The sequence below is a fragment of the Pleuronectes platessa genome, chromosome 20, assembly GCF_947347685.1.
Source record: "Pleuronectes platessa chromosome 20, fPlePla1.1, whole genome shotgun sequence".
NCBI classification, from domain to species: Eukaryota; Metazoa; Chordata; class Actinopteri; order Pleuronectiformes; family Pleuronectidae; genus Pleuronectes; species Pleuronectes platessa.
In genome coordinates, this window is record NC_070645.1 from 13,121,517 (window position 1) to 13,135,717 (window position 14,201).

General features: G+C 42.6%; 1 protein-coding gene across 1 annotated transcript in view; it reads left to right on the forward strand.

The window, feature by feature from the left end:
- LOC128425982 (matrix metalloproteinase-16) overlaps window positions 1–14,201 on the forward strand; it is a 63,398-nt gene that overhangs the window by 36,015 nt on the left and 13,182 nt on the right. Inside the window, exons 5-6 of the mRNA XM_053412830.1 lie at window positions 3,959–4,120; window positions 6,803–7,020. Coding sequence (XP_053268805.1) covers window positions 3,959–4,120; window positions 6,803–7,020 — 380 coding nt within the window. The remainder of the gene's footprint in view (window positions 1–3,958; window positions 4,121–6,802; window positions 7,021–14,201) is intronic.

Sequence of the window (14,201 nt, forward strand, 5' to 3'; positions counted from 1 at the left end):
CGGGTTTCTTCCAGGGGATGAGCGTGTTTTTCTCTCCAGTCACCAAAATTATTGCTCATTGTGGGAACTGTAAAAATGTTAAGGTCTCGACCTTAGTATTTTATGATTTGGCACCTTAGATTCAACTCAATTGAATATCTTTTATTTCTATTCATTCATTTTTGCCATGGATTTTGTGAAGCACTTTGTAACCTTGTTAAGATAAGTGCTATACAAAAAAGGTATTATTATTAGGGGTTGTTGAGCTTCTGACTGGAGAGAGGCCCCTTGCTAGTGTTGCTGGTTCATACTCTGGACTACAAAAGACACAAGAGGGATAAAAAAAAACAAACATCAGAAACATGAGGGAAGCCTTTTTAAAGGCAACAGGTGAACGGCCTTCTCGTCACCCAGGCTTGTATCTGACATCTTGTATTGAGCAAACCACGGGCGCTTAGTTAAACACTGAGGAAGCAGTGAGGTTTACAGGCCCCTGGAGGCCTGCGCTGACAACCCAAGCTATTACAGCAATTGAACAGCCATGTCCAGGGACCCTTTTCTGATTTGTGGGCCAGTGTGTGTGTGTGAGAGTTTATGGCCGAATCCTCCGTCTTCCCCATGTCACGTGGGCCCCTAGCCGGCAGATGGACCGTAGCGGCATGTGCCGGGAGCTGGTAAATTACGGATGAAGAGCCGTAAGAGTTTTCTGGTTTCTAATAACAACCAACGTTTACTTTACTGCCACGCCCTGTGGGGAAAGACAGAGAGAGGTATGTCTGGTCGTAAATCTCCAGCGACTCTCCTCCTCCAGCTTCTCTACTCCATCTTTCTTCTACTTTTTTTTCTTCTTTCATCACTGCCACACTATCTCATTAGCTGCAACCTTGACCTGTCCTGAGGAGAGTGTCGGCAAGCCCGCTGCTGCCGTGGGCTGCTGCTGTGATCGTTGAAAATACTTTACAATCATGTAACAGTGCTGGAACTGTGTGGTTTGTTACTACTAAATAAAGTTATCCTATCACTGAATTACTGCTGAAACCAGGAGAAACACTGTATTGTGAAAAATACAGGACTCACTGTCACAAAAACTTGTTGCCCTTCAACTGTAAACTACCTCCCGCCTAATCTGCTGCATGTTTCTGTGTTTGGGGCTGAGATAGGGCCACTGACAGGAGATTGGTGTAACAAATGCCGAGGTCAAAGGTTGCGGTTGTATAATTCATCATCTCCATCTTTTGTGCTGGCAAGCACACTGGAGCATCTTACAAGATAACAAGTAGACCTGAGTCTTATCGCTTTCCTTGCCTCAGTTTCTCTTTATCATCCTGTTTTTCTCCCCCTTTTCCTCCTGCAGCTATCGCACCACACGCCCTTACTCCTCCGTTTACTGCATCTTCTTTAATCTCTGTGTTTACCTACTCTTTTAAATTCCTCCTCCCACTCCTCTTTCCCTCCCTCTCCCGTTGTTTTGTTTCTCGACTATATCTCACTTCTTTCTCTCTCTTGTACACCATCACCTCTTTGTCTCTTTCACCCTTAGCTGTCTGCCTGCACATCCACTCTCTTCCCCTTTTCCCTTGTAGCCTCTGTTTACCTTCCAGCTGATAATAAGCCAGGCAGTACACATGGATGTGTTTTTGGCCCCGGGGGCCAGCAGGACGTCCCTGTCTATCACAGTGTGACTTACATAAGCAACTGAAAGGAAGTGACAACAATGACCTCAAATGGCCCCAGGAGGCTGACTCGAGATTGAGGGAGGGAGACAGGCGTTCGTTTTACTCACCCAGCTGATGTGAATGCAGCATCTGCAACATCAGGACATGGACACGTTCATGCCTCTGTGCAAGCAATAGTCAGTTGTGGGAGACCTTATGTTTTCGGGGTTGTTTGTCTGTCATATTCTTGTGAACACAATATCTCAAGAATGCATAGAAGAAAACGTGCTGTTGGATAAAAGGATGATTTGATTAGATATAGCAACATCAACGTTGCTGTGGCCTCACAAAACACATTTGTCACCTTGTGAACACGATGTCTCGGTAACACCTCAAGGGAATCCTTTCAAATTTACTAGAAGTGTTAACTTGGATACACAGATACATCAATTAGAATTCGGTGGTAAAAGTTCAAGGTCACCGTGATCTTATGTTGCGGTGAATATGATACATCAGGGAAACTGGGTCAATGTAGGGATACTTCACATTTCGCCAATGAATACACTGGTAGCTTTTATTTAATTCCTTTTAGGTTGAGCACTAGATAGTGGAGGCATATAACCACAGTGTGGTTATTGAAGTTATAAAATAACTTGCACTTTTTACGTATTTACATTTGACAAATTAAATTGAAATCCCATCCGGTTGTTACCAACGATATGTGTGTTTACTAATTACACAATGAATTATTCATTTAAACCTCATCAAGCACTTTGGACTGTGCTGATGAAGTGTTTTGTGCTGCAACGGGTGAAACCCTGTTTTTCTTCACGAGTGGATCCTAAATCACTGAGCTGTTTCTTCTCTGCATCTCCTTTATTTTCTTTGCCTCACCTTATCTTCTGTGAAGTTTATCTTCACAAACTTTGCATTCATTGTGCCTGTGAGTGTCTGTATTTCTGCGGACTTTTCGGAGCAGTCAATTTTCATCGGAAGGATGCTGCTGAAATGTGATGTGTTCTCCACAAAGCGCTGCTTTGTTAATGCTGTTTGTGAGTCTGTCTAGACCTGTGACTTTACATCAACCTTTTAAAGACTCATTGATATTTACAAAGTCAAAAATCCTTCACAAAGACCAATTAAAACAATTTCTCAGTAGTTGATTTTGAAGTATTGTACTGTTGCAGCTCAGAAAGGAGCTGATCCACCGTCACTATCTGCTGATGTGTTATTCATGTGACAGATTTGCTGCAGATAAGTGCGCCCCTTTAGCAGGAATCACAATGAATAAGTGATGCTCTTTTTCATTCCTGACGCATCTCTCGCTGTGATGAGAACAGCGGGGAAGGGTAAAACTGAAGAGACATGACAGCGGGAGAGCATCAGAGGGACAACCTTCAAATTCAAAGTTTTCTGTCCTATTTTTAGCCATTGACCAACACAAGTTAAAACTCACTGAATGATATTTTTTTTTGCCAGTGTCTAGTGTCTTTAAATGTTGTAATGGCAAAAGTTGAATGAATCACAGCAGTGACATTTTTCAAATGTCGCAGTGGAGTCAGCTTCCCAGCTTCCCACAGACAACCAGTGTGCCATTATAAATAAGACCAGACGTATTTGTCTAACCCTAATTGTACACCAACGCGTTTCTCCACAATGATAATGAGCTTCTTCATTGATTGGATTTGACATTTCGGCTAAACAATATAAAAGAGCTTGAGGAGGAGGGGTTACTGTTGTTGTTTTGGTTGCTGGTGACGCAAGCTGAAGAATGACTGTCTTAAAAGCCCAGATATCTCAGTGTCGTACAATCGGGGTCTGGCTGTTGGGTCTGCAGAAAGTTTCTGGGTCATAAGGTCAGCCTGGTACATTCACTATCTTACAACGACTCAAAACTAATGACAGAGAGTAGGGGTTTCTCTGCTCTGTCAGGGAATTCACATGCTATGTAACCCCCTGCGTAAATTAATTATTGGTTTATCTACAATAACACGCACATTCACATATGTCTGGATTAATTGTTGGGATTGTACATAGACAATTTAATGTTCTTAACAAGAACTAAGCTGGAACTTTTCTCACAAAGGCTCCTGTTTATTTAAATCAACCCAGAACAAAACTCTGCAGACTTGGCTTTAATGTGAAGGAACCACTGTTGCACTTCCAACTTGAACAGGTGCAACCTGACAAGCTGCAAGGTGACAGACAATAACCCAGAACTGACCAGAACTTTGACTCATCTGTTCAAGCTGCAAAACACATTTTTGCTGTTGAGCAATGCACTGACCGCTCTATCTTCTCTTTTTTTCTTTGTCTGTTTCTAGGTAACGATTTGTTCCTGGTAGCGGTCCATGAGCTCGGTCACGCTTTGGGCCTCGAGCACTCCAATGATCCCACGGCCATCATGGCTCCTTTCTACCAGTACATGGACACTGACAACTTCAAACTGCCCATGGACGACCTGCAGGGCATCCAGAAGATTTATGGTACGGCTTTCTTGTTTTATGCAGATGTCAGAACCCAGCTCGTAAGGGTGAAGGGAAGCAAACTTAAAACCACATGTTTTTGGTCAAATAAACATATACATTTTTAGTGCTAAACAAGCTACCTAAGGAGCAGATGTGGTTTAAAGCAATGAAACACATATAACCAGCCCTGGCCTGCAATGACGTTGGTGTGATTATCAGTCTGGTCCCGGTCCTCTCCAGAATAATCTGTATAAACATTAACAGTGGACATTAACACACTGGGACGACCTGCTGATCCCACAGTGACTGCTTGAAATAAGACAATGTTTGCATGCTTCAGTAACTCTCACACCAGGTAAACTCATTATCAACCATTAACCAACAATAAGAATGTTGACTTATTAATCAGTTGAACAGTTAGAATATGTGCACATATAGTCGTGCTGTCTGCTATGCTGAGGACTGAGGTAGGCCTGGCCATTAAACATGCACACAGTACACCTCATCTGACTTGAGTGACAAGATAGTGTTATGATGAGGTCTACCTGCCTGCTTGGGATGGTCAAAACTTGATGGATGTTTTCATGGTTCAGTGGGGTTTCTCCTGGTATTGCTGACTGCACAGTCCGACCTTGACCAACAGATCAATATTTTTGAAAGTGAGAGAGAGGGGCCAAGCGCACTGCACACAGCTTACAACGACGTAACAGTGCAAAATACTATCATCAAAAGTTGTATCTAAAACGTTTATATTATAAAAGAAGAGTAAAAAAACATTTCAGATCATTATGAAACTGTGGCAGGACAAATGAGGCTATGGCATGCCGCCACAATCTAGGTAATTAATAGAAAACCCTGTGTGCTCGTGTGCTGCTTGATGTGGTGTTCCAGTCTTGTCGGTGTGCTGTGAAGATACCCATCAGTTTTCCATTTCTTATACAAATTGTCACACTGTGGTCCCAACCTCAGTTTGACATTTAAGTTTGGAAACAGTGTCAGTGTTGCCCCTTACAGCTGCAGGGCTGCAAAACAGTCGCACTCTGCTGAGATGACTCTGGTGCACATTAGCACATTAACACAAGAGGCTGCCATCTGCTTACATGGTCAGGGTTTGTCCCTCTGGGAGTGGCAGGCCTGGGCGAACTATCAAGTCGCTCCTTCCTCCCTCCTCCTCCTCCTCGCTGTTGCAACCAGAGTTGAAGGACAGGATAAGCGGTGGCAGCTCTTCGCTCAGACAGGGAAGTCTCTTCACATTAAAGTTTGAATCTACATGAAGGACGTCCTTACCACCTGAACACACAGACACCAGACAGGTGTTGATATGATTTCATTATCTCTGATGTCTAATATAAATAAATATAATAAAATCCACTTGGAAACTAAAGGAACAAAAAGCTGCAGACCTTCATTTGATTTGCAACTGATATGGATTTAATCATCCAGATACTGATACACTGCTGTGTGTTTATATTTATATGAAGAGTTGGGTCGCCGGTTCTTTGATCCTAGCTTCAAGTCTGCAACAACAAATCCTTTTAATGACAAAAAAAAAACTGTGAGCGATGGTGAAAGACAAATATATTAAATTAAATACTGAATCAAATTTAAATCAGACTTTATAGAGTAGGAAATTGTTTTTTGTTCTACTTCTACACCTTCAAAATGTAATGTTGTCAACAACATGCATTGTGATTGGTCAGATAAATAGTGAAACCTTGGATCGACCTTGGTCTCCACAAAATTATATCCCAAGTATTGTTTAGTGAGATTACGTCACTGATTTGAAAGCTCGCGTTAACTGAAAACAGATCTGAACTAACGTGCAAACTCATCACATGAGTAAAGGCCTCCAGTCTGTTGTCATGGTTTCTCATCATGTTGTTGTTGTTTGTGTGAGTGTGCAAGTGCATGTTTGCTACATGTCCAGCTGACTGTGGGTTTGATTACATAACTGCAATCTGGGGCGTATTACAGGGGATTTAGTTCCCTCTCATGTAGCCCCCCCCCCCCCCCCCCCCCCCCTCGATCTTCTTGTTCAACTTATATGTTGGTTTATCCTTTGATTGCTCACTATAGATCTACTCCACTGGCGCCTTATCCAGTTTGTTTATCCTCTGCGTTCGCTGGCATGTGAAATCCTTTATCACGTCTGGTTACAGCAGACTTTTATCTACAGTCTGTACCCCATCGTTACTCATTGATACTTTTCATTAGGGTATGTGGGGGGGGGGGGGGGTTGTTTGTCATGTTTTCATCTTTCAAACTGCAGTCTTGTAGTCCTGCATCTGTAGGCCCCAGTCAGCCCATGGCAGCTCACATCCTCGTCTTCACACTTTCTCTGTCATATTCACGCGTTGTCAATTATTCATGGTCACAACACGCTCGCTCGCCCTGCCTCTCGCTCTCCTTCTCTCATGTAATTCATGAATGTTAAATGACACCAGGGCATGTCTCCTCAGAACACTTTATTTTTACCTCACTGTGTAAATTTAGCACATTATTAAAACCCTTCTGTTCATCTCAACGTATTGTTTTCTTCTGAGCTGCTGATGTACATGTAGTGAATCAGGGTTTGTTTCAATGCGTACACAGTTATTTATGATCTTCCTCCCATGAGTCATAAATGTGTTGCTGGTAGAAGATACTAAGTATGTATCACATATACTGACTTTAAAAAAAACCTGTTCTCATTTCCTCCAGGGCCTCCCGATAAGATTCTCCAGCCCACTAAGCCTTTGCCGACAGCGCCCCCACCCCGCTCTCATCTTCCCTCAGACCCCCGTAAGCCAGACAGGCAGACGCGACCTCCGAGGCTGCCCCCAGGGGACAGGCCGTCCCACCCCAATGCTAAACCCAACATCTGCGATGGCGGCTTCAACACACTGGCCATCCTCAGGAGGGAGATGTTCGTCTTCAAGGTGAGAGTCTGTGAAATGGAACAAACACATTTACTTCTGGAGCTTTTAAACCTTGGAGCCGCTTTACCAACAGCCAGAATCTCTGAGAAGCATGACAACACATGCCAGAGCTACTCTGGAGAACTGTGGGTAGTTTCATAATATTTCCAAACCAACAACATATACCTGAGGAGATTTGTGGCTATAGAATAAAACTAATCTGCAGATGAAAGCAACAAACCAACATCCCATCCCTGGATACAGACCAGTGCAAATGGCCTGTAGGTCTGAAAACGCCCAGTGGAGAGAGAGAGCTGCAGCTGACAGTAGTTGAATATGGTATAAGTTTTTTCAGAACTTGGAGGATTACCTAAATATACAGTGAATGGGAGCTTTTCTGATAATCTGCTTCATGTTTATTGCGGTATGTGCATAGTGAAGAAAAGCTTACTTGGATGAAATGTAAGTCATTACACCTTAGTAGAAAAGTTGGCTGGAGAGAAAGCTGATAGTCTGGTTATAGCTTGTAGAAATGTTATCTTAAATATTTATTATCCCTCTGTATTTTATTGCATAATTATAGAAACCATTATGTCTAAAATGAGCTTTTTCCAGGTTACTTGAGGCCAATTTAGAAGGAATTTTGGACAAAGCTGGTGTTTTACTAAGTATGAGTGCGGTGCAGCACAGTTTTCCTTTCTTCCAACACACTGCCTGGTTTTCAGAGCAAGAGAAAAAGCACACATGTCCCTTAATGCATCTTTATCCTTGGTTAAGCTTATGAGCACAAGACCTTGGAAACATGCAGAAAGGAACAGGGAGAAACCTGGGGGCAGCACAAAGCGATCCTATGTTCTCCACAGAGAAGAGAAAGAGGGCCTCTGATGCTTCATGTGAGTGTAGCTGTATTTTCTCTAAGGAGATATAAATAGATGGTTTTCATTGGTTAAATAAGAAGCTTGTGGAGCTCGGGGGAAAAACCCTTTCTGTCCTCTCTGCCCCCGCCACCACCTCCACCAGCACCGCCACCAGTGTGCCGGGAGCCAGAGCTGCTACCTGTGGAGGTACTTAACTAAAGCTTTTTTCAGACATGAAGAATGGAAAATCGTGTCCGGGCTTTGCCTTTCACACATGACGAACGTAGCAGGAGAACAAAAACATTTCCGGAGCATTCAGGCAAGAGGTGGCTCCTGGGTAGAGCAAACAGGAGGCGAAATCACACCGCTGTTGCGTCTTAGCACCAACAGTTCTTAAATGTAGTTGTCTTTCAGTGCATGTCTGGAAGCCACGTAAATGTTGGTGCTGTGTCAGTTTTGTGGTGGAACTAATATCCACTTGTTTCACTGCTCTACATACATGTGGTGACTGTAGTAGCTCATGTCCTGAAGATCATGAGATTTCGGCTGATCTCTGAGGAAGCGATGGCTTTTTATAGACGGGGACGGTGCATCTACTGTAACACTCGCTTTTAGAAAATTTAATTTGCATGTGTCAGTGCACTAATGAAATGTCTTCCCACTATTTTTAAAAGAATGACTGGTCAAAGTGGGCCAGTGCCTCTACTTTAATGTGTCATAACTGATTATTTTAATGTAATAACTACAAAAACAGCAGCTGTTGCACAGATAACCATTTATGTTGAGGGAAATGTATTATTAAAAATGTATTATTCCACTGTCCACGCTGCAACCTTGAGAAAAGACATACAGTACCTGAAACCTTCAAACCAACAAATATTAAGAGTGTTAGTATCGATATGAAACATCAAAGATAAAACAGTAGAGGTTCTGACAGGAGGCTAAATGAGTAGGAGTGCCTGTAATAGCTCGTGGCTCCATCAGTTTGGAGGCTTTGATGAAAGTTGGTCTCTTCTGGCCGTTTTGTAGAAACTTCGTCTCCCACTATGCCAAAGGTGTAGGTGGGCGGATGCGAGGGAACACATCTAAGTGCTGCTGTAAATCCACTGCGTTCACATCATTAGGACCACCAGTAACATCAGGACGCCGATGATTTCCTCAAGCGTTAGCATTATCCACGTCCCAGCTGGTGAATCAAGTGTGGTTAGTGAGGGGAAATCAAGAAGGGATCACAGGTTTGACTTGGATTTACTCAGTGAGTGTGTTTCACAGGAGGAGCAGGTGGTCCTCATATTTCTTTCCTCGCAGTGTGAGTTGTGCCAGTTTCCTCCAACAACACCGAGGTTTCATCTTGATGCGTTCATCTCTGGAATCACAATCAGTGACACAGAGCTTGATTTACGTCCTTTGGAGCTCAGCAAGGTCAATGCACGATTGAGAGGACTGGTTAAATGATGGCTGCCTGAAGGATTTACAGCTCCTTGTTTCAAATTCATTTGAGTTTTTGTCTCTTGTTACTGTTGTTTATGAGGCTGATTTCCTCTTTGCTGTATTGTCGGATTAATTGTCGGCTTGGTTACTTCAGCTGCAGGTCTTTTTGTCCTGCACGACTTGGCTACACTCACCATCCCCTCTTAATTGTTTTCGAAGAGTCAAGTGATTACAGCAGACATCTCAGCAGTCAGAGAGCCCTAAGGTCCACAGGTGGTCCAGCAAGGTAAAGAAGGGGTGTTTAGAGTAAAGACTGCAGGAGGGTTTATCAGGTCAAACACACTGGGAGCGCAGAGGCCAAGTTTGTTGAACCTGTCTGAGCTTTGTTTGGCTAAGATTTTACTCATGTTATTTAGATTTTCATAGAATCATTTGAGTGAAGTCAATGTTTTGGGCAGTTCTTGTTAATTGTTAGCAGAAGAGAAACCATTCACACCACATCTCAGACTATTACCTCTGTTAAGTTTTCTGCCATTGAATGTACAAAGTGTGTTTGTCCGAACCCGTGCAAAGCCAGGAGAAGACCTGGCTCGACAGGTAGTCCGTTTTTTGTTGTCCGAACCCAACCTGAGCCCGATGCAGTAAATATCAGCTGAGTTTGTGTTATGTTGAAACACATGGTTATTGCTTATTTTTCCTGACTACAGACATATGCCGTTAAGTAAATCAATATAGCCCAACCAACTTGAACAAACCCAAACCAAATATTATATCAACATTTTTGTCCAAACCCAGTCCAGCATGTAGGGTCCCAACTGGTTCCAATGGGCTTAGGCTGGGTATCAACTCTCTAGTATAGATGTACGTCTTTACAACAGTTTACATCTTAGTAAATATCATTCTAAAGATAAAGATAAAAAAGCTTTATTGTCAATTTCTTAACATGTTCAGAACATACAAGGAATCGATACGACGTTTCCCACTCTCCCACAGTGAAACGTATAAAGTGCACAGGCACAACAGATAACACAAGACATTTCCTAATACTAAGTAAACATACAGATTTTTTAGTACTACTGGGAACATCCAGGTTGTCACTAAGATCTTTCCAGACTCTCAGAGCCTTTTCCGAGCTGAGGTTAGTAACGTTAATGATGTGCACAACCCCTGCAACAGAGGAGACTGTCTTCAAAACCTTCCACTTCTTAAAGTGTTTTATTATGTAATACAGTTTGGATTTAAAGGTTCCAGTCAATGCATTAACGAGAAGGAAAGCTACACGAGACCCTGTACAATTAACTTTAGTGATTAATCCCAGTAAAGGAGGTAAAAGGTTAATGCTTTACTCTTTATTACTTAGCTTGAATAGGCAATGAATGACTCATTTAGAATAAGTCAGGCTACTTTAACTCAATCAAGTATAAAAATGGCGACCGAGCCACACCGTCTGAACAGAGCCACCACAGAAGTTGGCATCACGAGGTCAACACTGAGAGGAGCCTGACTTATACGAGGAAGTTGATCTAAAGAGCTGGGCAGGGAGTCACGCTGCCTAAGGTGGTGTTTTTTACAGCGGCTCGTTTTTCTCCCTCACTGCGGCGACGGAGGGTCAGTGAAAGTTCACAGAGGACCGTGTGCAGCTGCTTGGATCCAGTGTCGCCAGTAAATGTCCCACTAAAATTACACAGCTACCAATTTTACGATTGTGGCCAGATCAGGTCCAACCTTCTGTAAAACCACAAACCAAATAATATACATGTGTAGATAACCAGGTTTCTCCAGCAAATCCCCAAGGATCTACCCATTTCCCATCAGGCTCTGAGTGCTGTACAGTATATGGACACAGAGTTTGTGGCAATTTGTCAGTTTACAGAGTTGGAAAATTCAAATAAATTATATTTTATTATTGAACAATTGTTTTGAAAATCAGTACAAAGTAAATTATAAGAAACAGAAATTAGCACGAAAGACTAAATGTTTATTTGTTCCCCTTTATCTCCATCTCAGGAACACCTTGAGGGAATTTACTCAAAATTGGTCTAAATGTTCAGTTGGACTCCAAGGTGAACTGACTTGTCTCTGGTGGACCTATTGCTTAGTGACTTCATTTTATTTTGAATGTGATATTTCACGAGCACCCATGACATCTTGCAGAAATATTCACTTGAACTTAAGCATGACCTGATTGGAATTTAGCCGTCAAGGATACTGTCAGGATGAATGATTGAAAGTAAGAGTTCACCCGGCTGTCATGTAACGGTGACTAATTATGATGCATGGCTCTCCTGCGCCGAGCTGCACAGCCTCTGTCACTGCAGTCGGGTAAAATTGAGACCAAAGCCGCCATCATCAGTCCATGACCGGCTCTCATCCTGAGACCTATGAAAAGTTCCAGCCTCTCCAACAGCCCCACGCTCACTCACTGAGAGACACGTCCTTCTATCGTGTGGACAAAACTTGAGCAGGGGACTGTGGGATGCCGCAGGGTCCCTTACTGTTCAGGATCGACCACTTGGTCACCGAGGTCGGAGACGCACTTTTGATTTCAACGTCCCTTAATGAGAACACAGTGGTCAAGGGAGCAGTAAGCTGTCCAGCCGTCTTAGTGTCTCTGTCCCAGCCAAGAGCGAGATGGACATGAAGTATGATATCACGTTCAATGGCACAAGTTTGTAACTTTCCAAAACAAGTCAACTTCACCTAATATTAAGTTCACAAATGTCAGAATTTGCGAGAAAGAAACTGTGAATGATGTTAGATAGAAAGATCAATAAAACTCTAATGTCTAAAAGTCACAGTCAGGAAGTGATTGGCCTAGCTTAGCATAGGCAAGGCCTCTCAATTTTAATAACAAGCCAGTTTTATCATTTCTTATATCCGGCACACAGAGTTAAGATCTCACAGATGCCTTGGTATCGATCTATTCCTCTAACTCTCAGAAACCATCGTGTGAAATAGAGGAGCCATGAAGAATCTGTGCCTCATTTTCTCTGTGGACACATCTTTCAAATCCACTTCTACACATCTTCACTTTAAAGTTTTCTTGTATCTCTACAGTTAATAGCGCCCAGGAACATATGACTAATGACTGTTTAACAGATAATCAATCACAATGTGCTCAATTCTCAGTTTGTCCCTCAAGATTCATTTGACTGCTTTTATTGGCGCTCTGAGGCATTTAGCATGAATTGTGTTTTAATTAGTGCGTCATTGTTATACAGTTATTTGTAATTTATCAAAATTCGACACATGACACAAAAGTAAAGAAACGTCTCAATTTATTATTGGATATTTTCTGTGTGATCAGCTACTTTTGTATAGTTACTGTGTATTTATAGCATAACAAGGGTGGCTTGGTTGTTTGTGCACAAAACCAGAGAGTCCGTGAATTGAATCCCCAACACTGCCAGTCTGCATTCCGAAGACTCCTTGGGCAAGAGAAACTGCTGACAAAAAGCGCTGTGTAGAGAAGCGCTGTATGAATGTGTGTGTAAATGGATAAAGTGCTTTGAGCATCTGATAAGACTAGAAAAGCGCTTTATAAATACTGTCCATTTACAGCAGAGATCAACAGCAATCTATAGACAATGGTACATACTTTGTTCTGCAGAGGACTCTCTCGCCTGTATTGTACAAGACGTTCTTCTGGGAGCACCTCTCTTAAAACACAGCGGCAGAGGCGTTGCCAACACACTTCCATGCAGGTGGAACAGTGATCCATAACAGAAAGAAACAGCTGCAGCTTCAGACGCTGCATCACTGTTCATTACTGTAGTGGCTGGATTTCAAGGGTTGTGCCTGATTTAGTTCGGATGAGTTTAGTTGCAGATGTTTGTGCAAAGAAATCACTACACAACTGTGCACGTGCTGAAAGACAAAAAACAGATATTCTGCAGTTATTTTCCTCAGCGGTAAAACATTGACCTTTTGGCCAGAAATGCTGTTAAACTCTGATCTCAGGCTTCCGGCTGTGAATTATTTACACCTGCGCTCTGCCCTCAATCCGGCCAATTGTGTCCACGGCATTAACCGAGTGAGAGGTCAGCAGCCCGGTCAGCCCAACACCACTGTCATATCCACAGCAGCAGATGCTTGCACAGGGCTGACCTGGACTCTGCTGATGACAATGCTTTGGATTTAACCTCAGAGCTACAGCTGGACCCGTCCCCTATTTTAAACAAAAGGCACAAGTTTTTTAGTTGCCTCGGTTGTGTTTAAGTATCATAAATAATATAAAATGATTGAAGGTTACAGATGTCTGGTAAACTGGTCCGTGATCAGCACTGTGCTGCTTAATAAAAGGAGCATTTCATAGAAAGTCTTTGCTTTTTGATTCTCCCCCAAAAAGATTTTGCTCAAGCTTCTTGTTTGTAGTTTGAAGTGGAATTCGCAGAAGGGTACCAGCCTTGTAAAGCTTTTTATTTCCTTCAGGTGATGAGAAGACACCACATCAGCCGTCTTTTATTCAGTTTGGAGCTGTGAAGGACATAACAGGAAGTCACTGAGCGGAGGGTAAACACGTTGTTAGCTAAACCTGAAGTAGATTTAAAGATGCTCAGTCTGTAGGAACATACTGTCTGACAATGATCAGTAATAAAATATCAAGGTCAGATTATGAGACAATGGCAGGGAGGACATGTTCAACTCTGTTTAGTTTATCGCTATTGAAAATATTGCCCAAAATTCGTGACTGCACTTCCTCCGACTCTTAACCACACTCATGCCAAGTGTGATTCTTGAGATTTTCGAGACTGACAGAGATTTCTGGAATTGGTAGATAGAGGAACAGTAAGATTTGTTTCTTTCTCCCTGTGACCCCTGACCCCTGTGGGCCTGTGCACCTCTGCTTAGTTTGTTTGTTCGGCGATCCATCTGTTGCCTTTATGTCTGTTTAAAGGGTTTTGCAATATATTT